Here is a 26665-nt window from a genome sequence, read left to right on the forward strand (position 1 = left end):
GCAAACTTTGTGGGGCTGAACTAATAAGAGAGGAGAGAGAGTCTGAACAGCCATAGGAATAAATGATGTTGATTCCTTAGCAACCAAAGAAATTGGATTGGTTCAATTTCATTTATCTATGATGCAAGTTTACTTAACAAACTCGTAGTAGTTGAACTTTGAAGCAACCTTTATTCTTTTTTGTTTTTGTTTTATAAAGAGACAACAAAGCAACTTTACACTCAACAGGTTAGTTGTAATAGTCGTGGTCGTGGACTCATCATAAAACTAATTAATCATTTAATCAACCTAATGCTATTTTTTTAAACACCAAATGTGAACTTCCAACTAACTCCACTCAAATGAAAGCATTGAACAAATTATAATTTTCATTGTCATCAAGGGAAAATTTAATGAAAAACAAAAAGAATTATTAATTTTTACAAGCATCAAACCAAGTAACATACAAACACAAATGGAGAATAAAATGGATGATAAATACCCAAAACACCATTAGGGTAAAATAACCAATGGAAAATGAACCAATTGTGTAACTAACATGATTATTACAAGAACCCGACTAACGATAAATTTTTCAGAATCACACTTAGTCGTCGAATCTTTTTATAAAATCGCGTTCTCAGTGTGATTTTGTCAAATTCACCGTGATTTCAGACATGCATTAAGTGGATAATGCTGTTGATGATGAAGACCCTTTACAATACTGAACACTGCTCTCATTCATCCTTTCCAAAACATAATGCCCCATACTTCCACTTGCTTCCAACAAATTCTCTTTACACAAAAACTCATTCCCACAAACCTGTTCCACTTCACCAGAAAAATCATGCAAGAAAATATGAGTTTTAGGATTTCCACCTTTCTTACTTCTAGCCAACACGCCGGAGGTAAAAATCGCGGACATTCTTCCGGGTGCTTCCGGCCAATCCCCGCGCGGTCCGTCAACCAATATAACATCCCAATCAACCTCGTAAACATGGTTTGGAAGATCGTTAATTCCGAGTTTACAATCCGAGAATAAAAGATTCTGCACTGGTTTACATTCATTTGCTACATGCTCTTTAGCAGAAGCTATTAACTCTTTCATCTCGCTCCTTTTCGTTGTATATTGAACATCATAAGCATCAATCTCAGGGTGTTTTTCTTCTATATATGCTGCGTAATATCGATTTTCGTCTATGAACACTGTTTTTCCATTGTGGTTAAGTGCTTTCCATAGAAGCGTCTCCGGCGTGAGACCGAAAACGAGCAAGTTACACGGGGACGAACATTTTCGAAGCACGTCGGAGATTGGTTTGATATCCGAGTATGTCATGTGGTATGTGTCGTTGGATTTCGAAGCATAGTGAAGAAGAGTGTTGATAACTGTTGCTGGTAATGGTGCAGAAACAGCGTTGGTACTAATAACAGATGAAATTATGGAAGTGTTTGTGTTGTTTAAGGATGATTCTCGGTCTCTCGTGTAAATGAGTGTTGCAAGGAAAGCTAAAGTGAGAATTGATATGAATGCTAGAAGCCATAACCGATTTGAGTTTCCTTGTTTTTGGATATATGGATGAAGAAGAATGAGTTTTGTGTTGGTGTTTGTGTTCTTCATTTTGTATAGAGTTTAGAATCTCTCTCTTCCTTTGAGGGTGAAGTGTAAGAAGAGATTCTGAAATTTGAGAGAATTTGAAAAGAAGGTTTGATTTTAAAGAAGCTGTATAAGCAAGAATTGAAGCAATGTGAAGTAAAAGAGAAACAAAAAAATAAAATATTTTATATTGAATGTGACATTTCTTGAAGGCATGAAAATAACGTTTGATTAATTTGTGTTAGAGTTGAATATGATTATTCTTAATGTGGTCGGTATTTTGTCTAGGAATGAAATAAATAATTCCTAATGTGGATAGTTTTGTTTATGAAGAATGATTAATGTTGAACTAAAATAATGTTAAGGGGGTGGGAATAGTAGTAGGGTTAGGGTGGTTGGAAAAGAGATAAATTAGAGAATAGGTGTAGTAGTGACCTAGTAACTAATTACAAGCAAGAAGTCGCTTTTACTTGTTGAATTTAAGATTTTGTTCCTACGTAACCAAACTCTAGAATATTGGTAATATACTTGAACAAATAGCTACCTATGAAGGAGACAAAGTACCTGCAATTAGTAATTAATCTATTGTAACACATGTTATTATCGTGTGGTATTTAGTTTTGTAGTGGATAATATGGATACGTAATAAGATTATTTCTAGAAATTAATCTCACATACTAGTACATAGTTTTTCATGAGCTGCAAGGATCGGCTCAAGACATCTAATGTCTTTGGAGAAAGAAGAGTACTCACAAAGAATTTTATATTTCTTGGCTATAAAGGACTTTGAGATGTTCTTATAAAGAAAAAGAAGCTCATCAAAGAATAAATTGCTAATAATACAATTAGCATGAGAGAAGTAGAAGAATATTTAGAAAACTTAATGATATTGTCTTCTATGATTCTACTACTTTAATATAATTGATTTACAAAGACCTATAAAAGTGTTATGGTGGATTTGAATAATGTAATTAGAAATTTTGAGGAATTTAAAATTATCTAAAACTCAAATGTTAAAGTTCAATTCTCTTTATTTCTAAGCTCTCTTTTTCTTTTAAATTATAAAATTCATCATTATAAAAAAATTGGGGTGTTTTTATAAATTTTAAAATGTTTGGGTTAAAATTTTTATTTTACAAAATAATGACAAATTTGTAATTTTTTGAAAAAATTTAGGAGTTAATTTAAAATTTTTAAGAAAATAGGACCAACATGCAAAATTTAAAAGAAAAATAAAAATTAATTTGACATTCGCAGTATAATTCACATTAATATAGAGTATAGAGAAATTTCAAACTTCTAATTGTTAGGTGCTATTTGGAAAATTTTAAATTTAACTTAACAAAATCTTTTATAAATTTTCAATATTTTTAATATTCTCCAAATATTTTCATCCGAACAATAGAATTTACTTAAAAGGAGTTTAAACTCCTTCAAATTACATGTATTATTGTGTACTTGCTAAAAGTACAATGAGTGACAAACAATATCAAGTAGAATATGTCTGATAATTTTAGGGGTTATTGTTGGTGTTGGTGTTAGAGAAAACACTAGCAAGGAAGGTGATAACCTTTGTATTTATGTAGTTTCTAAGTGAATACATTGTTCTTTCAACTTCCTTAGCTGGGGTATTTATAGAGGTTTATCGTACCTGGATTCTTGGATCTAGAAGGTGTTATTCTCCATTCTCTTAAGAGCGTGAAACCGTTATTACCCTTGCTTTAATGAGGAATGTAGCTACTTCCCTTGATTGAAATTTTATATTGTTAGTGCCGTTAAAACATGTCTTTCTCCATGTTTCATGAGCGGGCAATAGTTGGTTCTACCTAAGCCCAACAAATGGCGAGCGACGCGACCAATGGGCGAGTGTTAGCTCCAATGCGTGAGTGATGCACTAAATGGGTAACTAGGACACCATTTTGGATGATGTGTGGTATTTCCCTACCCTCTTTGAACTTCATATTGCCTCGTGGGGGCCTTTTATTATTATTTAGGTACACAATCTCTCAAGCACGAGGGCTTGCAAAGGACAAAGATATTTAGTTTGATCGCCTCCTACTTTCACATTAGGATGAGTACCTAAGTAATGGGATGGGAAGAGTCCCTAAAGTATGGCTCATGGTGAATTCCTCAAGCATAGCTTCAAGCGAGTCCCTCAAGCATAAGTTGGGGTAAATATCCAAATCGAAATCGAGGTGAAACCTCAAACGTCAGTTGAGGTGAATACGCATGCAACATTAAATGTGACTAATGATGAATTTGACTAGGAAATTCAAATCAGAGACGTGGGAAATCTTTTGCAATTATTGGCATACCTAGTGAGAGGATATTGATTACCCCTAAGGCTAGCTTTCGAATTCCTTATGAAAGGGGTTCAACTTTCACTGTATACCTTGTAACATATATTTTTATCCAAAGCTTTTGTAAAATTCCATGAGAGTCCCTTAATAGTAAATCATATTGCTTTTCCATTTTATCGAGTACAACTTTCAATATTCTACTTTTATGTATATTTCTTCTACTCTTCCTTATCCATTTCCCATTTAATGGCGATTATTAGGGATTTAGATGAAAGTGGTAGGGTGATAGAGCCTTCAAACATTAGAGAATAGTCTGAAATGCATGTGCGTTCCGCAACGAATGTCGAACAAGCAAACAGTTCTAGTAACTACAAGCTCTTAGATTTATGCGTATTCAGGAGTTATGAGAGCACTAGTAGTTCTGAAAGTGACTTTATTTTTCCTTGTTATTTTCTAGGAAAATCCTTGTAACTGACGATGGCTACGGATTTTAAATACTCAAACGTTGAAGATTTTTGTTACCCTATACACCCGTGAGGAAATGGTAGCTTCCTTTCGGCGATATAATAGGCTTTCTAGCTCTAGCCATGAGGAGAATGTTATTTTGAAAGTGTGTGTTAAGGAAGAAAGAGTTAACATGGATGCTCTAACAAACTCACCCAATCCTTACTTTTACCTTTAACTCTTTATCATTCATGATTTAAGGGTTATGATCCAATTCATCCTATTTGAAGCGGAGGTTCTAGACATTTTTCAATGTTGGTCCCTCCTAAAGTTTTCCCAACAGTTGGAGCTTGATTACGGAATTTAAAATTAAATTTCGGTGGTTGGAAGTTAGCCCATCATAAGGATGTTTTTTTCCTTTTACGATACCAAGACTGGTACCAAAGGTAGTTGCACTACTACAAAAAGTAGATATAACGATGCCACATTTACCACGGTCCTTCGAAGGACCGTGGTGATATCTCTAAATTCATGTGCCTAGATTATTTTTTATTTTTTAATTAACCTTTTTTAATTTATTACCATAGTTTTCTTAAACAACTATGGCGATATAGTTTGACGTTTCATGAGTTCAACTTTCAACGCCTGCTATTTCATGATTTCTTCATAGTTTTTACCATCGTCTTTCACTTTTATTTAATTAAAGAAAGATATATCACTATGGTTATTTTTACTAACCGTTGTGAAAGATTTTTTTTTAAATTAAATACTTTAAACCTGACGCTTTTTTGTTTAAATATCAATAATGTCAATATTATATCACCACGATTTTCTAAAATACCCGTTGTGATATATTTTTTATTATTTTTTAAAATTTATATTTACTTAAACAATGGCGTTTTTTTAAAACTTTCATCATATATCACAACGGTTTTCCTAAATAACCTGGTGATATCTTTTACTCAAATTACCCAGAGCTAGCTAGCTAACTTGTCTCTTCAGTTGCATATTTTTATTTTCATCAAGAAACAACCCCTGACGAAACAACATGATTTTCAACCCTAACGAAACATACATCACCATTTTAACCCCAATGATACAAACTCAGTTTCAACCCTAACAAAATGTTCAACACCATCTTCAAACAACATTTTGTTAGATGATTGGAAGGATATATCAGATGAGGAAAAGGAGGCTAGAGCAATAGAAGGCATGGGGAGAGCTTCCAGTGATAGAGCTTGGAAGAATTTTGCCGAAAAAATCTAAGGTAAATGGGGAGAATAACTTTTGATAAAAAAGGCTTATGCGTGAGGGGTAGGGCAGAGGAGTCCTTAACATCTAATAAGATTAATTGATTTGTTGAGAATCATGAATTTGACGATCCTATGTTATTTTATGTTGTTATGAGTGTTGAATTTCATATGTCGATATATGAATAAAATTCAGTTTCGGTGTTTTCATGTATTTTTCGCCATTGATAATGTTTGAAGGATTTACCGAGTTGTGAAAATATAGGAATCGATGATTATGCTTGTTAAAATGTTTATTGGTTGCTGAATTTGATAAAGAATTGTGGTAGATTGTGATAGAATAGATGTTGCATATGTTGATGATTATGTTAATATAATTCGTTGTTGAATTCTGGAAATAAGTTTTTTGGGTGTTAGGACATGTTTGGGTGAAGATTAGAAGTAAGGAAAGGTATTGAATATGAAAAAAAATAAGTTTCTGGGAAAAATCACCTAGACCAATCGATTGGTCTAGGGGTGTAATTGATTGGTCCATGTCTGGGTATGAAAAATCAGTAAACAGAATGTTCACAGCAATTGATTGGTTTGCGGTAGTAGTTGATTGGTCCGCTGGATGTTTGAAGAGTTGGAAAGCTAACGTGATTTCCTATAAAGGGATAATGTAATTAGAGATTGAATATGTTATATTAATAAGAATATCTGATTAGGATTATATGTATTATTGATGTTATGTTGATGATAAATGATATGACGAATTTGCTTATGAGCTATGAGTATGAATTGATAAATTATACATGTTGAGATGTGTATTATTGAATTAAAGGAGAGATGCACATATGTTAGTTAACAATTTTATTGAGTTGAGTTATTATATTACGTTAGTTTGTCAATGCATGTATGTTAGGATCAGAAGATGGGTCTTAACGCATTGAAATTTGTTAACATGTTCATGCATTCTTGTTGAGTTATGTCAAGAGGAAGTTGCTAGTTCAAAGAGAGGAGTAGTGGCTTGTCCTAAGCTAAGAGAGAGGGCTTGGAGTTCAGAGAGGGGGCTCATTGGTTCAGAGAGGCGACCTGGTTCCTGCGTGAACCATTGTTGAGTTGGTACTACATGCATAGTGTAACACCCTGATTTTATTAAAATTATTTTGTGTAATTTAATTATGTGATATATGTGGTTGTGTTGTGTTGATTGATGTTTTGATGAGTTATGTATCGTTGGTGTGAGGTAGTTGCCTTAGAAATTAATGTGTTGGGGAGCGTGTGAGAAAAAGTGTAGAAAGGGTGATGTGATGAGTAAAACTAATTAATCATTTTAGTTATTATTTATTTAATTAATTAATATTATATGAATATTAATTTAATCATTTAATTTGAGTGGATTATTATTATTATTATTATTAATATTAATATTCATGCCAACACATGTTGTTGAGTTGTATAACATGTGTTTGATGCATGATGATCGGATTGGCGGTGTACATTGACTATGGAGGTGAGTCCTGTAAGACCCCAATTTTAACCCTAAGACCCCTCATTCTATCTCATCATATGCATTGGTTTTGGGATCACACCTTGGCATCCTCCTTACCCCTCATTCATTGGGTTTGCATTGGGAGAGATCACCAAGCACATTTGATTGTATCATACTTTGTTTTTCATTTTTTACTAACCAAAATACCTAAAAATATGTCAATGTATAGTTTGTTGCTTTTGTAGGTAGTGTGTATGTTCACCCATGCTCCATCAAGCTGATATCTAGGGTTTAAGATCCTCAGTGCAAGGAGACTAATCAAGAGATGGTTCAGATTGACTCTAGACATGATATGTGTATCCCCATGATCTTCAAATATCATTTTGATCAATAATATATCAAGAGTTTGAAGCTTGTTTGCCTTGGAAGCCCTAATTTATCTATATATCTTGTGTGACTTCTCCAATAAGTTTCCTCATCAATTGATCAAATATTTCAAGGGATATTTAATATTACATCACCTTATGCATATATGATCATCCATGAGTTCCAAAAATCAAGAGAATATCAAGCTAACAAGATGGTTCATGGTGGTTGACCAGAGAAAGTCAACTAGTCAAAAGTGGGGTTCCCTAGACCCTATCTCCTTCAATTTTTGTCATATGAAAATTATTCCAAGATACAAATGTACTCATAATAACATTCCAAATAACTTTCATGTTGAAGTCAAGAGCTATATTTTCTTGGAAAGTCATTTTGTATGGTGAAAGATTATAGGTCATTATGTCTGAACCCTAGTTAAGAGGTCAACTTACCAAGACCACAACTTGCTAAATTTTTATGATATGAAATCCATTCAAGTTCCATGATCAAATTAAAGATATCCTCTTCAACTTTTATGTTTTAAGAAAGTTCAAATTCAACTAACAAATGCATGTTCCAAGAGGAAACATTATAGGTCATTTTGGACTATTAACATTGAACAAGTGATTTTCCTTAACTTCTAAAATGCATAACTCCTTCATGAAAAATCGAAATTCATCAAAATTCCACCTCAAAATTCCACCTCAAAATTCATCATGATCCAAGCTTCAAATGGAAACGTGTTCAACATGAAAGTTGTTCCCCTTGATCTCACCTTTCTAAAAAGTCTAATGTCATCTCATTTGGATCAAAATTGAAGGACTTGCGCATGGGTGCAATGCATGGCCCCATTTGGAAGATTTTCATGACCATTTCCATTCCATATTGCATGGCTTCATGAATTGCTTTTAGCATCACATGTACACGACTTTGGGCCTTTTGACATCATTCTTTGGGCTTTGTACACGCCCATGCAAGCTTGCATGAGTTCATTACTATTTTTGGAGTTTGAATGGAAGTGTGCAAAAAGCATTTGAAAAGCCTATAAATACAAGTGCCATGAGCTTATAAATGCATCAACACCTTGCCCAAGCTTTGCCAAGACAACTCAAACCCCTCACTCCATAGAATTTCTTGAGGATTTCATTGAAATCAAGTTTGAATTTCACCTTCTGTTTTGAAGTTCAAACTCTAAGAATTCATTGCCCTTTCCAACTCAATTGATCACTGCAAGCAAGAGGAGGAAGAATCAAGCAAATCCAGATCAAGATCAAGCTGAATTGAAGCTACTCGAAGGTTAAATTTCAGAAACTTCATCTCTTCGACTCTCTCTCAATTCTTCACTATTCTTTGTGATTTTTGGTTGGCTGAAGTCCTATCAATATAGAAACAATATTGAGTTGCTTTGAGGTTAAATTGAAGCAACTCAGTTCATGATCCTCAAAATGCAAATCAATGTATCTTTTTATATACTTGGAATTGGAGAAAATTGAGGCCAGATTCGTGATCCTGAGCACTTTCTCTTCAAATTAGTGTCCTTATCTTCCATTTTTTTTATGAAGTTTAGGTAGGACCAGTCTGGTGGTCCTCACCGGAGATGATGACCGAAGCTAGGGCTTCGGTGGTGTGTTGGCAAGGTTCTAACCATCTGATCTTGGTCCAACGTTTTAATCTTGGCCATTGATTTTGATTACCACGCGTGTGACGCTTTGACTCAAGTCCACCATGGATAGCGCGCGCGTGGCCATCAAATCTGCCACCTCAATTAATAAGGGAGATCTGATGGCCCTTGTTTTTTTGTATTTTCTGAGTTTTCATTTAATTGCTTTATTTTGTTGAATTCATATTAATTTCACTTTTAATTAAAAAAATATGGGACTTTCACTAAAAATCTTTAAATATTTTTCTATTTTATTTTATGAATTAAAATTATATTTTGGATTAATTTTGATATTTTCAAGAATTAAATGTTTATGAGAATATTTTTAATTGTCTAAAAATACTTATGACTTTTCAAAAATGATGAAATTTTTTGTCTAAGGTCCTTTAACCTTGTTTGACTTAGGATAAATCTCTTGGCCATTTATTTGGTGTTTTGAAGAGATTTTAGGTTTTACCCAAATTAAATTGAATTTTAATGTATTTTTAATTTCATATTTAATTGATTAATTGTGTAAAAATTATGTTGAATCATTTTTATGGTCTTATGATGTTTGACTATTTGTTTGGGCATTGGTCAAGGTTGATTTGACTTTTGTTAGATTAAAATAATTGGATTTAGGGGATTGATGAAAAGTACATTTCATCTTCCAAAATGAATGAATAATTTTAATTTGATAAAATTCCTCCCATGACGGATTTGTATTTCTCTCACTTCCCCTCCCTCTTCATCGTCATCCCTATTCTTTCCCATTCCTTTCACTGACCAATGAAGTCTCAATATCCTAAGGGTAATTGGGTCATCAATGACTTTGTGTCAGATGAACCAATACAAGTATGGATGAGATAGGTCCGTCCCTTTTGATCTTTTCTTTTAGTGTGTGGTATGTTTTAGGAGTTTAGTTCATTATAGCAAATCTCTAACATGCATTAACACCTAAATTTTTATTTCCTGACCTCATATAGTTGTGACTTCTACATAAGTCCAATTACAATGGCTTAACATATAACTAAATTTTGACCCTAAAGGCATGTCATTCTAGTAAGTGAGATTGAAAGTCTACCATCTTTAATGGTATTGTATGGAAACTTGGCCTTTTTTCCTCCCTATGGAGGATGTCTTGGTTCAAGGATCCATGATTGTGAATAGATGGTTGAGTCTTCTCCAAAGAATGACTTAATCAATTAAAAAGAAAAACCCTACTAACATTCAATTAACTTTGACTAACATTTGACTAACTCTTATTAATATTGCTTTACTTTCAAGTAATTTACTTTATGCAATTTAATTTTCAGTCATTTATCATTCATTGCCATTTACATTTCATTAAACTTGTTTATGTTTATGCCATTTTCACTTTGCTCATTTGAGCCATATCTTGTGATTATATATATTTGTTTGTGGTCTTAGGACCTTAAAACACCTAATAAATAACAAAAATCCTAAAAAAATGTTTGGTGGACTGTTGATCTTGATATGAACTTTTGGAATTAGAACTAGGCAACATTCCCTGTGCAAAAAGGACTTGACCAATGCCAACATTTTGAGACCAAGTTATTCTGAATTGAGCTTTCATCTGATGCAAGTATTGGGATTCATTTGAACTCATCCGCTACATTGTCTTGATGCCAACTGATATTTTGATCTTGTGCCTAATGCTTTATTCTAAGTTGATCAAGGAGTATTTCATCTAATACATGAGAAGACAAAGAAGACTGCTAGCTATGGGATTTGCTTTCTTGGATGTGGCTATCTTTATTTGATGCCTTGATCTTCATGATGTCTGATATTTCTAATTGCCTGATTGATTATTGCTTGATTCAAAGTCCAAAGAGAAAGTGGGTTTTCTATATGACATTCTTGTCTGTTGGATTGCATCCCATTGGTCAGATCTTTTCAACTTTTAACTTTTAATTTTATGCTTAGGATTAGTCTCTTCATCTTCTCCCACTTCTTAAATTTAAAAATCTCTCCCCCCTTTCAAAAACTTTCTTTGCTTGTGATTTCAAACTTAGTCCTTATTTTAAATAGAAATTTGGCCTTATGCCAATGAATTTCCAAACCTTTTCATAAACCAAACTTGTAAATAAATCTAACCATATTGACTTAAAATTTCAAAATACAAAAAGAATTAACACTCATTCAAACTTTTGGGCCCTTTGTACCTCTTTTCACTTAACTTTTATTAAAAACAATTCACCAACTTTGAAATTTTTACCACGAACTACGAGGTTTTGATCCCTCGTTTTTATGATGGTACCTAGGCACAAGTACAAAGGACATGTCAAACACAAAAATATAATCAATGAATTCTTTTCTCACCCCACACACTCTATTTTTATCAAACATCTTTTATACTAAATACATATGAACATATAAAAAGGGCTCCCTAGGAGTACTTAGGACACTTTGGGTTCTAACACCTTCCCTCTGTGTAACCAACTCCCTTGCCTGTAATCTATGGCATTTTATTAGTTTTGATTTGAAAACTTCTTACCTTCGGGTTTTGTTCGTACTTTTCCGTTTTCCTTTGGAAACAATAAAAACGCGGTGGTGACTCTGGTTTTATTGATGTTAAGCTTATCCATAACATAATGGTGATGAATTTACCTCTACAGAAATTAAGTGGTGACTCTGTTGGGGAGTAGTCCTCAGTGGTTTTAGCCTACTTTTTATGTGTATATATTTGTATATTTGATGTTTGTATATATTTGTTTTTATGAGATAATTTGTCTGTTGTGGTTGGTGATCTTTGAGTGGTGAGATAAGTTCTAACCCTAACTTAATTGCAATTAAGATAGGAGGATGGTATAGTCATGTTCAACTTGTGTGGAGTAGTCCTTAACAAGTTGGATTGAGACCCATCTACTCAGTGGAGACCCTTTTGGAGTTACTAATGTCAACCAAGTTATTTGTGGTTAGGCATTACTTTCTCTGATTTGGGGTCCGAGAAGCTGAGGACCGTAGAACATTTAGCCCAACTTTGCCTATTTAGGACGTATTGCGGAGACTGTTCAGGTGTATACTTGATAACAGTTATTACGCGATACTACACTCAGACGAGTTTCTCTTGAGAATATTATGGGTTGATGAGTCAGTCATCCTAACCTGTAATATTTGATAAATGGAATTAAGACTCTAGAAACTTTTTAGAACATGATCTACATGTTTTTATCCTTAGTACACTCCTCTGGGATGGTTCTTAACCTGACTCTATGCTCGTGACTCACAACAAACCCTTTGATTCTCGGTTGATCCGGTCAAGTCTTGTCAATATCAATGGAACTTGGGTGTTGATAAGATGAAAACCATAATCCACCAGAATGGATGATTAATCTTGATGATGACTTGATCCATCCCTTGACCTTTATTTGTGTTTTCCTTGTGTGTGATCCCTTGCTTGTGATTGTTGCATTCATGCACACATGCGCATCATAACATTCATCGCAGAAAAATAAATTTCAAGGAACTAAGGTCATATTTGCAAATATTTTCAGACCATGGATTATGGACGAATGAAAACTAAGAAGTACAGTTTTAGATGTCCTAATTTGAAAGAGCTAAGGAAGTTATCATATTTTGTATTAGATCCATTGGAATTCAAGCAACATCATGGAAAGCTTTTATCTGTGTTATCTGCTCACGTGGGTGAAGGACTCTTGAGCGTTTTGGTTCAGTTTTATGACCTTATTTACCGGTGCTTCACTTTTCCCGATTATCAGCTTATGCCTATTTTAGAGGAGTATGCCCATCTCTTGGGAATACCCGTTTCTGACAATGTACCGTTTAGTGGATTGGAGGAGATTCCCATATCTCATATTATAGCTGAAGCTCTTCATCTGAAGAAATCTGAGATTGAGGCTCATTGGGTCAAAAAGGAGGTATTTTTGGGTTGACTTCTGAGTTCCTTATTGGTAAAGCTACTGTCTTTGCTCGAGCCGGTAGTGTGGATGCTATTGAAGCCATTTTTGTGTTGCTCATCTATGGCTTAGCCTTGTTCCCCAACATTGACGGATTTGTTGATGTTAATGCCATTAGAATCTTTTTGATTGGGAATCCTGTTCCTACTCTGTTGGGTGATATGTATTTCTCTTTGCATTTGAGGAATTCTAAAGGTGGCGGGACTATTGTGTGTTGTGTTCCTCTTCTATACAAGTGGTTTATTTCGCACTTGCCTCAGTCGCCTGTTTTCTTGGAGAACAAGCAATGTCTACGATGGTCTCAAAGACTTATGTCTCTCACTAATGATGATATTGTTTGGTATGATTCTGCATTGAGCAGTGTGGATATTATTGACAGTTGTGGTGAGTTCTCTAATGTGCCTCTCATTAGTACACAAGGAGGAATCAACTCCATCCTTGCTTTGGCTTGTCGTCAACTTGGGTTCCCCTTGAGAGATAAACCTAATAACTCTCAGTTAGAAGGTCTTTTCTATTAAGAGGGTAAAGATCCCCAACACTTGAAGCAGGGGATAATACATGCTTGGCATAATGTGCATAGGAAGGGAAGATCCAATCTTGGTCCATGCAATTGTGTATCTTTCGTAGCTTACACTATTTGGGTGAAGAAAAGAGCTTTGGAATTGAAGATGTCTTATGCTTTTGAAATACCTATGTGTTTTATTATTGCTGAGCCATTTACTCTCCCCAACCAAGATGTAGAGGAGTTGGAAGACGCGCTCCCTAAGATGAAGCAAGAGAAAGATATGTGGGAAGAGCGGTTCCATGCTGTAAGACCCTAATTTTGACCCTAAGATCCCTCATGGCATCATGATATTACACAAGTGCGTTGCCTCAAGGATCATAGCATGTTTGGCTCCTTAACCCTAGGGTTGGGACTTGTTTGGGTGTTTTGAGACTGTAGCGGGGTATTCGTTACCATTAGAGATATTGACTAAATCCAAGGTAAATCATACAAGTCGAGTCGCCACCGCACTTCTATTTATCCAAAGGAATGGTTAGAAAGCGAACAAAAACCTAAAACTTTTATCGAATCAAAAACTAGTAAAAGAGAGTCAGAGATCTGGGTAGGGGTGTTGGTTATGCAATGGGAAGTTGTTAGGCACCCAAAACATCCTAGGTACTCCTATAAAGCCCTTTTCACATTTGTTGTAAGGTTGTTATTTTGTAAAGAATTTGTTTGTGCAAACATGATTGAAGAGATGAGAAGAGAATATACAAGTTATTTACATTTTTTGTGTTTGGATGGATGAACCCATTGCCTACGTACCATCTTATAAAAAGATTAGGATCAAAACCTCGTAGTTCGGGGTAAAAATCTCAAAACAAGTTGGTGAATTGATTGGTCCAAAAGCCTTAAGGTCTTTTGTTATCAAAGGGAGAAAACTCAACCAAACCACAAATCCACCATGTGAGGATAGCTTCAACATGCTAGTGAGGGGTTAACCCTATAATAAGCATGGAAGACTCATTGTCCATCACTAAGGATATAGGTGAGTATTACATCTACCACAAGGATAACTCAAACCTAATAGCTAAAGGTTATGAAAGATTTGGATTAAGAAAGTGGCCATTGGAACCACAAAAGACATTTGAATGGGTTATATTTACCAATTAGAAGTATATACAAAAATGGTCAAAGTTGACTTAAAAGTTCAATTCAAAATAAGTGTTATGAAAAGAAAGTTTGAAAATCAAAAGCATAAGGCTTAGGTTTCTAATGTTTAAAACACTGGTTAAATGTTTGCACAAAGAGTTTTGGCTTGGGTTAGAGTGGAGAGAAGAAGAAGAAGGGCTAAATCCTAAACACACAAGAGGTGAGGGGAAAGAGAACAAAACCACACAAGGAGTTCCTCTCTTGAGATCATATTGGTGATCCAAGTAGCTCCCATCCTTTGGAATAAGCAATCACAATGCATAAGGAATCAAACAAGTCTCCTAGGAGATTTTCAATGTGTCTTGTATCTTTCACTTTGGATGAACATGGCAATGATCCTTCAATTAAGCTCAAAGCATCCCCTAGCACAAAAGCACACACATCAAAAGTTCCATGAAGTAAAACAAGAACGAACAAGAGTGAGTTTAGAGATTTGGTCCTTTTAATCCATCTTCATCATTAAGATCCTTTTACTCCAACTTTGCACAAGGAAGGTCCTAGAATCTAAGTCCAATTCTCCATTTCTTTGCATTTGGTTCACAACAATCAAAACAAAACACAAGCATAATAATATATACACAATTATGTGCTCAAGTGAGCAAAAGGTAAATGGCATTAACATAAACATGGGCTCAAGTGAGCAAAGAGAAAAGCAAATAGATAATATGTATACGAATAGTAAATTGCATAAAAATAAAGTGCATAAAGTAAATGTTAATGGTTAATGGTTAGTGTTAGTAGTTAGTGTGCCATAAGGCAAATTTAGCGCTATGTGAAGCAATCGTAATTGGACTTATGTAGAAGTCACAACTATCTGAGGCCGGTCAATAATAATGTAGGCAACAAACACAAGTTAGGAGTCTTGATTAGTGAACCAAGTCCCAACAACTTGCCATGCCAAAAAGAAAAGAGAATTGATCTTGTATTGGTTTAAGCCTTTTGCATGATTTAGAAAACAACATATCCTTAATGCAAAGCCATTCACTTGATCACTTGATCAAGATGAATTAGATTTGAATCAAGGAAGATTAAGTCTCCCTAATCAATGCTAACTTATCAACCTTCAACTCATTGATCAAAAGGAAAAAAGAAGAAGAAGAAGAAGGAGATGAATAAATGGAGACAAAAAGAAGGCAAAATGATACAAATGCATTAAATGAAATACCATGTACCAATCATCATATGTTGACCAATAACATTGAAAGTCAAGGTCAAACAATCAAAAACAGAAGTGAGATGGAGATTGGAAGTCAAGAAATGAATAAAATATTTTTGGCATTTTTTAATATTTAATATTAAACTTGAATTAAAAATAAAAGAAAGGTCAAACTTCAAAATCACTTCAAATCAACCTTGAAAGGTCCAAGTAATTTATCCTAAGTTCAACAAGGTCAAACAAAGTTTGACAAAAAATTTCAGCATTTTTAAAAGTCAGAAACTATTTTTAATCAATTAAAAATGAATAAAAATAACCTAATTGAACTAAAATCTCAAATAAATCTCAAATCAATTTGAAAATTGATGAGAATATTTTTCATAGATCCATCATCATTCAAATAGGTTAGGAAAATATTTTTGTATTTTTTGAATATCAAAAACTATTTAAAATGAATTAAAAATAACCAGAAAAGAGAAAATTCACAAAAAATACCAAATGACAAAGTAAAAAATATTAAAAATCAGAAATAGAAACTAGAATTTATTTGGAGACTAATGCAATTGGTCCCATAATTTTTGGATTAAAAATGAGAGAGTTATGAATTTTTGAAAATAATTGGAATTAAAGAAAATAAAATCAGAAAATAGAAAATGGCAAAAAACGAGAGCCCTTGGATCTGAGCTCATTAATTGAGCTGGAAGATCCAAGCATCCAGAGGCGCGCGCCTATTGTAGTCCACGGTCAATGCAATCACATGGAAACCAATAAAAAGTCATAACAATGAAGGATCCGGATTAGATCTGGAAAAGAGATCACACGGCCAGGGATCGATCTGGCAATGATGAAGCCACCGGAGCCACCGTCTTCTCCGGTGAGCTTGGATTTTCCGGCCAAAATTGCAGAGATTCAAAAGGCAACCAAAGTACACGATCCTTATACCAAAATGAAGCTGGGGTGATGTACATCACCCATATAACCTTGAATCACACTCAAGATTCCTATAGGTTGAGAAATCTGAGGTGGAAGATTCAGGTATGGAAAATGCAGATCAAGGAAAAACGAATTGAAGCTACCACTAGCTTGCCTCTCAAATGAGGACTTCAGAAAACACTAGATCCAAGCAAATATGTCAATGGATGATGAGATTCGAAGAAAATACCAGTTGAAGAGTAAGCTTGAATTCTGGGAACTTGAGCTCGATTCTTTGCTTGCATTGCCAAAACAGAAGATCAATGAGATGAATGATGAAGGTTTAGAAGCTTGAGATCCAAGAATTCAACCAGATGAAGTTGAATTTTGGATCTGAAAAATTTGAAGAAAATGAAATTGCTTCTTTGGTGAGAGGTTGAGTTTTGATTTTTGCAGCAATTCAAGTTGAATCAGGTGTGAAATTTGAATGACATAGGGTCTCTATTTATAGAGGGAAAGGCAAGGGAATGATGAAATGATCCGTGTGCATGAGTTTGGATACCACTTGCATGGGCTTGCATGATCATGCTCAAGGCCCAAAAACAATGCCAATTGCAAGCTGAACTCAAATGCCAAATGTTTGGACGTGTAATTTGCTCTGAATTGGCTTGTGCAACAAGATTTCAACATGAATTCCACAATTGAACCTAAACGTTCACCTCTTCGAAAATACTATTTAGAACATCCACACATAGGCATGTGGGTAATGGTTGGAAAGGTCTTTGTGTAAGGAACAAATGTTATGTTGGACAAAAACTCATTTGAAGTGTGGAAATTTATGAAATTTGAGTTTAAAGTGTGATGTGCAAAAAATGTCAATGCAAGGTTTCCAAATTTGGCCAATGTTCAAGCCCTTCTGTTTTGATGATGCAAGCCTCAAATGAAAAAACCTCCAACATCAAAGTTGTTGATCTTTTCAAGACAATCAAAATGGACTTACATTTTGCATCATTTAGATTTTTGATGAAAGAGTTATGGGCACTTGAAGTTGGACTTTTTTGACTTTTAATGCCTTTGGTCAAAAAGGACCTATAATGTCTTGCATTATCACATGTATTTCCTTAGAGATTTTGAAATTTTGTCCAACATAACATTTGAAGTAGACATCTTAAGATTTCCAATGCATTTGATCCCACCTCAAAATCATAAAAAAATGAATGAGTTATGTCCTTGGGAAGTTGACCCAAAATTAGGGTTTTAGTCAAAATGACCTATAATGTATAGGAATGACAGATGGCCTTCCAAGCTTCAAATCAATTTTTGATGAACATGAAAGTTGTTCATATTGTCTTTAAGAACATTTTTGCTATTGGAACTATCTCAATTTGACCAACGCATAAAACGTTAGGTCTTAGTGCATTTCAAAATAGTCAGATGAATTGACTGATCAACTTCTCAAGTCCATGCCTCATATCTTGATGAATTGATGATTGAGGATACTCAAATAAGTTCAAATATGCATGAAATGATGAATTAAAGAACTTCCCTTGATTGTGTTTGATCATGGGCTGAGGTTGCTTCAAGAGCAAGGCATTGTGGTGCACAGATGAATTAGGGTTTCCTTGAAGAACAAGACCTCAAACCTTTTGACTTGATATGACCAAAATGATGAATTGAGGTGCTAGGGAGGCATATTTGATGGATGAGAGCTTTGGGAACCATTACCATGCTTTCTATCATCTCTTCTTGACCATGTCTTTGTACCAATGATCTCCTTGAAGCTTTAGACCTTGTGATTGCTCAAGCTACAAACAAAAGATGTTAGTGACATATTTTTGTGCTTTTGGTTAGTAAACAAAATAAGAAAAGCAATGATATACAATTCAAGCATGCCTGGTGATCTCAAACCACTCACAAGAGGTCCCTCCCAAAGGCAAGGGGAACCAAGATGCTTATGATCCTTGAGGCAATGCCAAATGCAATGTTATGATGCCATGAGGGATCTTAGGGACAAAATTGGGGTCTTACAGAGACCACCAAGCATGCTTGTATTTTATATTATTGCTTTTCTTATTGCTTACTAACCAAAAGCACAAAAATATGTCACTAACTCTTTTTGTTTTGAAGCTCAAGAGATCATGTGCTCCAATGCTCCTAGGAGGCTCCTAAGCTCAATGAAATGGCTAGATGAAGATGAGGAAAAACATGAAAATGGTCCACAAATCTACTAATCATCATATATGTCTCCCAAGTATCTCAATTTTCCAATTTTATCAAGATAACCCAAAGGGCTTGAGGATTGTTTCCCAAGGAAACCCTTAAATCACTGTGCTTTGACTATGCCTTGCTCATGAAGCAACCTCAACCTATGATCAAATTTAATCAAGGGAAGTTCTTTCATTCATCATTTTATGTATATATGAGCCTATTTGAGAATCCTCAATCATTTATTCATCAAGATTGGAAGTTTGGCCTTGAAAAGTTGACCAGTCAAGTCATCTGACTAAGCTAAGCACCATTGTGATATAAACTTTGATGTGTTTGTCAAATGAAGATTAACCCAAGAGAAAACATGTTCTTAAGAACCATATGAACAACTTTCATGTTCATCTATAATCCATTTGAAACTTTTAAGGTCATCATTCATTTCAAAACATTATAGGTCATTTTGACTGAAGCCCTAATTTTGGGTCAACTTACCAAGGGCATAACTTCCTTAATTTTTATGATTTTGAGGTGATACTAAATGAATTGGAAATATTGAGATGTCTAATTCAAATTTTATGTTGGACAAAATTTCATAATCCTAAAATAAATACATGTGACAATGCAAAACATTATAGGTCATCTTGGACTTAATTCATTGAATTTGAAAAAGTACCCAACTTCAAATGACCATAACTTTGTCATAGAAAATCCAAATGATGCAAACTCTGAGTCTAAATTGATAAACTTGAAAATATCTACATCTTTGATGTTGGAGGGTTTTCCATTTGAATCTTGCATCATGAAAACATAAGGGCTTGATTGAGCTTGCTTTTGGTAAATGTTTTCAAAGTACTTTGAATGTGTTTTGTACCTGAATTTTAATAGCCAGTTTTCATCAATTTCCAAATGCCAAATGAATTTTTGCCCAACATGACTTTTTTTCCTTATTTCAAGGGCTTTCCAACCATTACTCACATTACTTTTTTGGACTTACCATTTGGGAGTTTCGAAGACCTCTTCATTTATGTGCATTTTGGCATTTCATGTTATAACTTGGTATGCAAGTTGATTCCATTTCATGTACACGTCCAAATCCATTCCATATGAACTCAACATGATTTTGGCAGCCATCATTGGGCCTCACACGCGCCTGTACAGTCCCATGCATCCAATTTCAGTTTGCCATGCACACATGAGAAGTGTGATCATTTGAGACTTTCAGCTATAAATAGAGCTTCCCTCTTGTTCATTCATCAACCGTTTGGAGATCTGAATTGCTGCAGCATTGAAACCACAGCCATACCAAAGGAATTTTCTAGAATTTTTTCTCACTTTCGAGCTTGAAGTTCAACATCATTAGCTAATCTTCAAAGCTTAATTCCTTAGCCTTTCACTTCCACTACATCCCTAGAGCAAAGAGGAGCCAAGATCTTGAAGGTTTCGTGGCCTGAAGTGCTTCAATTCAGAGGTATACATTCAAACTTTTTGGATCTAGAACTTGCAATTCAATGTAGCATTCTCTTGTTTGTGTGGTTTTTCTGAAGTCCTCATACTTGAGGCAAGCAGATGGTGGTTTCAATTTTCCATTTCGTGCACTTACAGTTGGTACACCATGATCTTCCACTTCACATTTATCTCAATATAGGAAGAGTGAGGAAGATCCATGGATATAGTGATGATCTCCATCACACAAGCTTCATTTCCATGTCCTTATTTTCTATTTTTGTTAAAACAAATCTCTACAACTAGTGGCCGAAATTGGTTGGTCCACCGGAGAAGATGGTGGTTTCCACCACCATCACCACGTGTGCACCTTCACTACCCTTGGATCTGGGTTGAACGTTTTAATCGTGTGCATCCATTATGTATACTTCATTTAATGCCATATGCAGCGCGTTGAATTGGTCACACCATGCGCCCTCATATCTGAGCCATTAATCCATGCCACGTCAACTAATGAGGTGCATCACGCGACTATGGTTTTTTCCATTTAATTCATTTTCTTTTATTTTCAGTTAATTCATTTGATTTTCAAAAATTCATAAAAAAATTATTTGAAGTCATAAAAATATGAGACCAATTCCAAAAATTTTCTTGAAAAATCTAGTTTCATATTTTGATTTTTAATTATTTTTGTGACTTCATTTAATATTTTTTGTGAATTATTTGGTTTTTAATAGTTTTAATTCATTTTAAAATACTTTCTGACTTTTGAAAAATCCAAAAATATTTTCATAGCATCTATGGATCATGATAAGTCAATGAAAAATAATCTCATCGATTTCTTATTTGATTTGAGATTTATTTGAGATTTTAGTTCATATTGTGTTATTTTTTAGAGTTTTTAATTGTTTTTAAATACTTTATGATTTCAAAATTGGTGAGAAAATTAGTCAAAGCTTGTTTGACCATGTTGAACCTATGAGAATTTAATTGGACTTGTTGAAGTTGATTTGAATTGAATATGAGGTTTGACCTTATTCATTTATTTTTTATTTGCATTTTATTTTAATTCAAAAAAACACCAAAAAATTATTGTTGACTTGTTGACTTGTTGTCTTCATTCCTTTTCTGTTTGGTATTGGTTGATGTTGATTTGATTCACATTTGATCAATTGGATTTGATTGTGGTCTTATTTTCCCCTCCCTCTCATCTTCATCCCTTTCTTTCCATCAATGGCCAATGAGTTAATCTCTTATGGTTGGTCTTGACAAATGAGAGGTTTAACCTTCTTTGATCCAAACCAAACTCAACTTGATCCATGATCAAGTGAGTTGCTTTGTGTCCAAGATAGGTTGCTTCTTGGTCAAGCATATAACCTAAAGTCCATACAAGGCCCTTCCCCTTTTGTTTGGCATGGAAAGTTTATGGAGCTTGACTTACTAGTCATGATCTCTAACTTGTGTTTCTTTGCCTATATTTTTATTGACCAGCCTCAGATAGGTGTGACTACTACATTAGTCCACTTACGATTGCTTAACATAGCGCTACATTGTCTTATGACAAGCTAACATAACTCCACTAATTACTAACTTTAATTTGAGCATTTAATTTCTTGCCATTTACTTTTAATGCCATTTATTTCTTGCTCATTATTCATATTGATTTTCCCTTTGCTCACTTGAGCACATATTTTATGTTTATGTCATTTTTCTTTTGCTCATTTGAGCCCATTATTGTATATAAATATATTGATATCTTGTGTTTGCTTTGTGTTTGTTTTGTGTGAACCAAATACAAAAGGAGAAAGGACTTAGAATTAGGACTTACCTATACTTAAAGGAGTTAAAGAGAAACTAGGCCTCGTGCCTTTAGAATGCTAAATTTGTTGTAGAGCAACTAGGCCTCATGCCTTTAGAATGCTAAAATTCAAAGTTGATCTCAAAGGACTTCTCACCCAAACTTATTCTTTGTCCATTCCCCTTATTGTGTTGTGAACTTTTTGATGTTTGCTTTTGTGTGATAGGGATCCCACCTTGAGGTTGTGAAAAGAGGACCATTGTCATGAGTAGCCAAGTTAAGAGACAAGCCAAATGGAGATCTCGGGAGCTTGAATTCAAATTGTTTGATTTCTTGTTTGTGTGCTAAGTCCAAAGGAAAGGAGCATCTTGAGTCATCTCTATGACTTCAAGAAAAGGAACTCCAAGGGTTTATATTTTCCCCTCTTATCTTTGTATGCTTTAGGACTAGCCCTTTTCTTCTTCTCCTCACTCTAACCAAGCCAAAAATCTTTTTCTTCAAACTTTGACTTTGTTTCAAATTAGAAACCTAGGCCTTAAGCCTTTGACTTTTCAAAACTCTTTCCATAAATACTCATTGTGAATAAATCTTAATCCAACTTTGACTTCATTTTTGTAAATAAATCTAACTTGTAAATATAACTCATTTCAAGTTGTTTTGTGGTTCCAATGACCACATTATTAAAACTTTTTAAAAACATTAGTCATAGGTTTGAGTTATCATAGTGGTTGATGTAAATCTCACCTCATCCTTAGTGGTTGGATTATAAGCCTTCCATGCTTATTATAGGGTTAATCCCTCACTAGCATGTTGAAGCCTTCCTCACATGGTGGATTGTTGGTTTAGGTTGAGTTTTCTCCCTTTGATAACAAAAGACCTTAAGGATTTTGATCAAATCAATTCACCATTCTTTGAGATTTTTACCCCGAACTGCGAGGTTTTGATCCTCCTTTGTGATGGTACGTAGATAATGGGTTCATCCATTCAAACAACAAAATTTGTAAATATAATCTATTCTTTTCTCATCCCCCCAATCTTCTGTACAAATCTTTTCACAAATACCAACCTACAACACATATTTGCAAAAAGGGTTCCCTTAGAGTACTAAGGATGTTTTGGGTGCGTAAAACCTTCTCATTTCATAACCAACCCCCTTACCTAGATCTCTGACATTTTTATTAGTTTTTTATTTGAAAAACTTCTTACTTGGCTTTTGTTCGCTTTTTAGCCTTTCCTTTGGACAAATAAAAGTGCGGTGGCGACTCGAATTGTATGTTGACTTTTGGTTTAGTCAATAAACCTAAAGGTAAGGAAAACCCCGCTACAGAAAAGTGGCGACTCTGCTAGGGACATAATAGTATTTCCTAGTGGGTTTAACCTACTTTTTGCTTATGTGTGTTGTATGTTTATATTTATTTGTGACATATTTTTTGTGCAAATTTGGGATGAATGTATTGTTTGTAATGTATGAATTGCTTGATATATTAATTGCTTGTATGCTTGGTGGTCTCTTGTGAGATGAGTTCTATACCCAAACTCGAGTGCACTTATGATATGAGAATGGCATAGTCTTGTTGACTTGTGTGGAGTTATTCCTTAACAAGTTAACTTGCAAGCCCATTCACTTGGTGGGGGTCTTATTGGGATCAATAATGTCACACGAGTAGTCGTGGTTAGGCATTACTCTTTCCAATATAAACCATAGAAGCCAAGGACCTTAGATACCTAGCCCATCTTGGCCTATTTTAGGATGTAGTGCAAAAGTCGTTCAAGTGTAAGACTTGAGGCGATTGTTACGCGATACTACACTCATAAGAGTCTCTCTTGAGAATATTTTTGGAGGACGAGTAGTTGTTTTATCCGATAATATCCGAAAGATGGGATGATGACTATGGGAACCTTTTTAGAACATGATTGTCAGGTTTAACCATAGTACACTCCCATTGGATGGTTCTTAACCGAGACTCCATGCTCGTGACTTACAACAAACCCTTGATTCGCGGTTGATCCGTTCTCGTATATCCTTAATATCAATGGAACTTGGGTGTTGATAAGGTGTAAACCATAATCCACCAAAATGGATGATTGATATTGATGATGACTTGAGCCATCTCGTGACCTTTGTGTGGTGTGACTTGCTTGATCCTTGAGTGTGTTTGTTTCATCCATGCATTCATTCGCATCCATGTCATCAACAATAAAGATTTTTCAAGGAACTTAAGAGGTCTATTTGCAAATTTTCAGACATGGATAAGCAAAGAAGGAATACGAAGAAGTACAGTTTCAGACAACCCGACTTGAAAGAGTTAAGGAGTTTGGCATCTTATGTATTAGAGCCTTTGGAGTTCAAAGCTCGCCATGGGAAGCTCCTAGCTATTCTTTCTACCAAGGTGGATGAAGGCCTGATGAGTGTGTTGGTGCAGTTCTACGATCCTTTGTATCGGTGCTTCACTTTTCCGGATTTCCAGCTTTTGCCTACATTAAAGGAGTATGCCTATCATATGGGTATACCTATCTTGGACCAGTTGTCGTTCAGTGGCTTGGAGAAGATATCGTCTTCTCAAGAGATTGCTGATATGCTTCATGTGGATGTATCTGACATTGTTGCCAATATGACTACCAAAGATGGAATTCAAGGTCTCCCATCTGATTTTCTGATTATCAAAGCCACTTTCTTTGGGAAGGCCATGATTAAGGAAGCTTTTGAAGCCATATTTGTACTCCTCATCTATGGGCTAGTGTTATTTCCCAACATCGACAACTTCGTGGATATGAACGCTATTAGGATTTTCTTTTCTCTTAATCCTGTTCCGACTCTGTTGGGTGACACTTATTTCTCTTTGCATATGAGGAATGGAAAGGGTGGTGGTTCCATTATGTGTTGTTTGCCTCTGTTGTACAAGTGGTTTATTTCGCACTTACCTCAGACTCTTTCCTTCAAGGAGAACAAGGGATGTCTACGGTGGTCCATGAGACTTATGTCTCTCACTAATGATGATATCTCTTGGTATAATCTTGTTCATGATGGAGTTCAGATTATTGATTCTTGTGGTGAGTTCTCCAATGTACCTCTTCTTGGTACATGTGGTGGAATTAACTACAACCCTGCTTTGGCTCGCCGTCAGCTTGGGTTCCCCTTAAAGGATAAACCTAACAATATTTCGTTGGAAGGATTATTCTTTCAAGAGGGTAAAGATCCCACAAAAATTTAAGGATAGGATGGTCCGCGCCTGGCGCAAGGTTCATAGGAAATGGAGGAATGAGCTTGGTCTGAAGAAATGCATTGCTTTGGAACCTTACACCTCTTGGGTAAGGAGGAGAGCTCTTGAGTACCACATGCCTTACGAGTATCCGAGACCTACCCCTATGGTTATGGTTGGGCCTTCAACCCTCCCTAATCAAGGAGTAGAGGAGTTGAGACACAAAGACCGTTCGCGTGCTTGGGTTCGTGAACGTGAGGAGCTCATTCTGCAGCTCAAAGATAAGGATGCAATGATAGAGTTTCTAGAGCATCAGGTTATTGATGAGCCTGATGATGTGGTTACTTCTCTTCTTCCTCACTCATCTAGGTTTTGGAAGAGGAAGTATGATCAGCTTGCCAAGGAGAAGGCCAACATGGAAGCAACTTATGAGAGAGAGGTGAAGAGGCTTCGTGCAACTTATCTTCCGATCTCGAAGGCTTTGGACGATTGCTTCTAGGGCTCCATAGGATGTTTATTCTCCTTTTCTCTTGTATTGTATTTGGTTACCGAGACTGTACTACTTCTTTGGTGTAAAAAGTTTCCAAATAATATTGCTATAAGTATTCCATATATGTTCAATATTTTAAAATATTTACAAATAAATCTCTATAAAGTTCCTCTGATAAAAAAAACAAATCATATGCACAAGCGTTGCATGCATCATATGCATAAGCAGGTTTTGTTCCGAGCTCTTGATCAGTGGTCTAACTCTTTGCTCTTCATTTATTTTGAAGACAAGCTGACGCACCGGTATAACACCCAAGCAAATCATCAGAAGATCATGCAACACCTCGAACAAGAGAGCAGGGACCTGAAGGAAGAGATTGCTAGGCTAACTGCCATGATGGAGTCAATCCTTGCCGCGCAAAGTCAAGCTTCACCAACTCCTGCAAATCCTCCCGCGAGGACGGTTATTTCTGAAGTGGCTACTTCAACAGTGCCTGCTGCCACAGCCCACCTCGCTCCTACTATGCTAGCTGGATTCCCTTGGGGAATGCCATCTAACTTCATGCCAGAGGGTTTTGCCCCTACTCTTGCTTCTATGCCGTCATCTAGCCCGGTCCTGTCTGTGCCACCTCCCATTGTGCACACCTTACCTCAAGTAGAAGACACCATTTATCATTCTGAGCCATCTGAGGGCCCAGACGTATATGAGAAAATGGATGAGATGAAAGATCAATTCCTTGAGTTGCGCAAGGAACTAAAGACTTTAAGGGGTAAGGACC

General features: G+C 35.3%; 1 protein-coding gene across 1 annotated transcript; it reads right to left on the minus strand.

Moving 5' to 3' along the window:
• Positions 1 to 350: 350 nt before the first annotated feature.
• LOC127074424 (protein IRX15-LIKE) lies at positions 351 to 1885 on the minus strand. Its single transcript, XM_051015740.1, has one exon. The coding sequence runs from the start codon at positions 1595 to 1597 to the stop codon at positions 662 to 664; it is 936 nt and encodes a 311-aa protein (XP_050871697.1). The 5' UTR covers positions 1598 to 1885; the 3' UTR covers positions 351 to 661.
• Between the last annotated feature and the right edge of the window lie 24780 nt (positions 1886 to 26665).

The sequence above is a fragment of the Lathyrus oleraceus genome, chromosome 4 (assembly GCF_024323335.1).
Source record: "Lathyrus oleraceus cultivar Zhongwan6 chromosome 4, CAAS_Psat_ZW6_1.0, whole genome shotgun sequence".
NCBI lineage: Eukaryota > Viridiplantae > Streptophyta > Magnoliopsida > Fabales > Fabaceae > Lathyrus > Lathyrus oleraceus.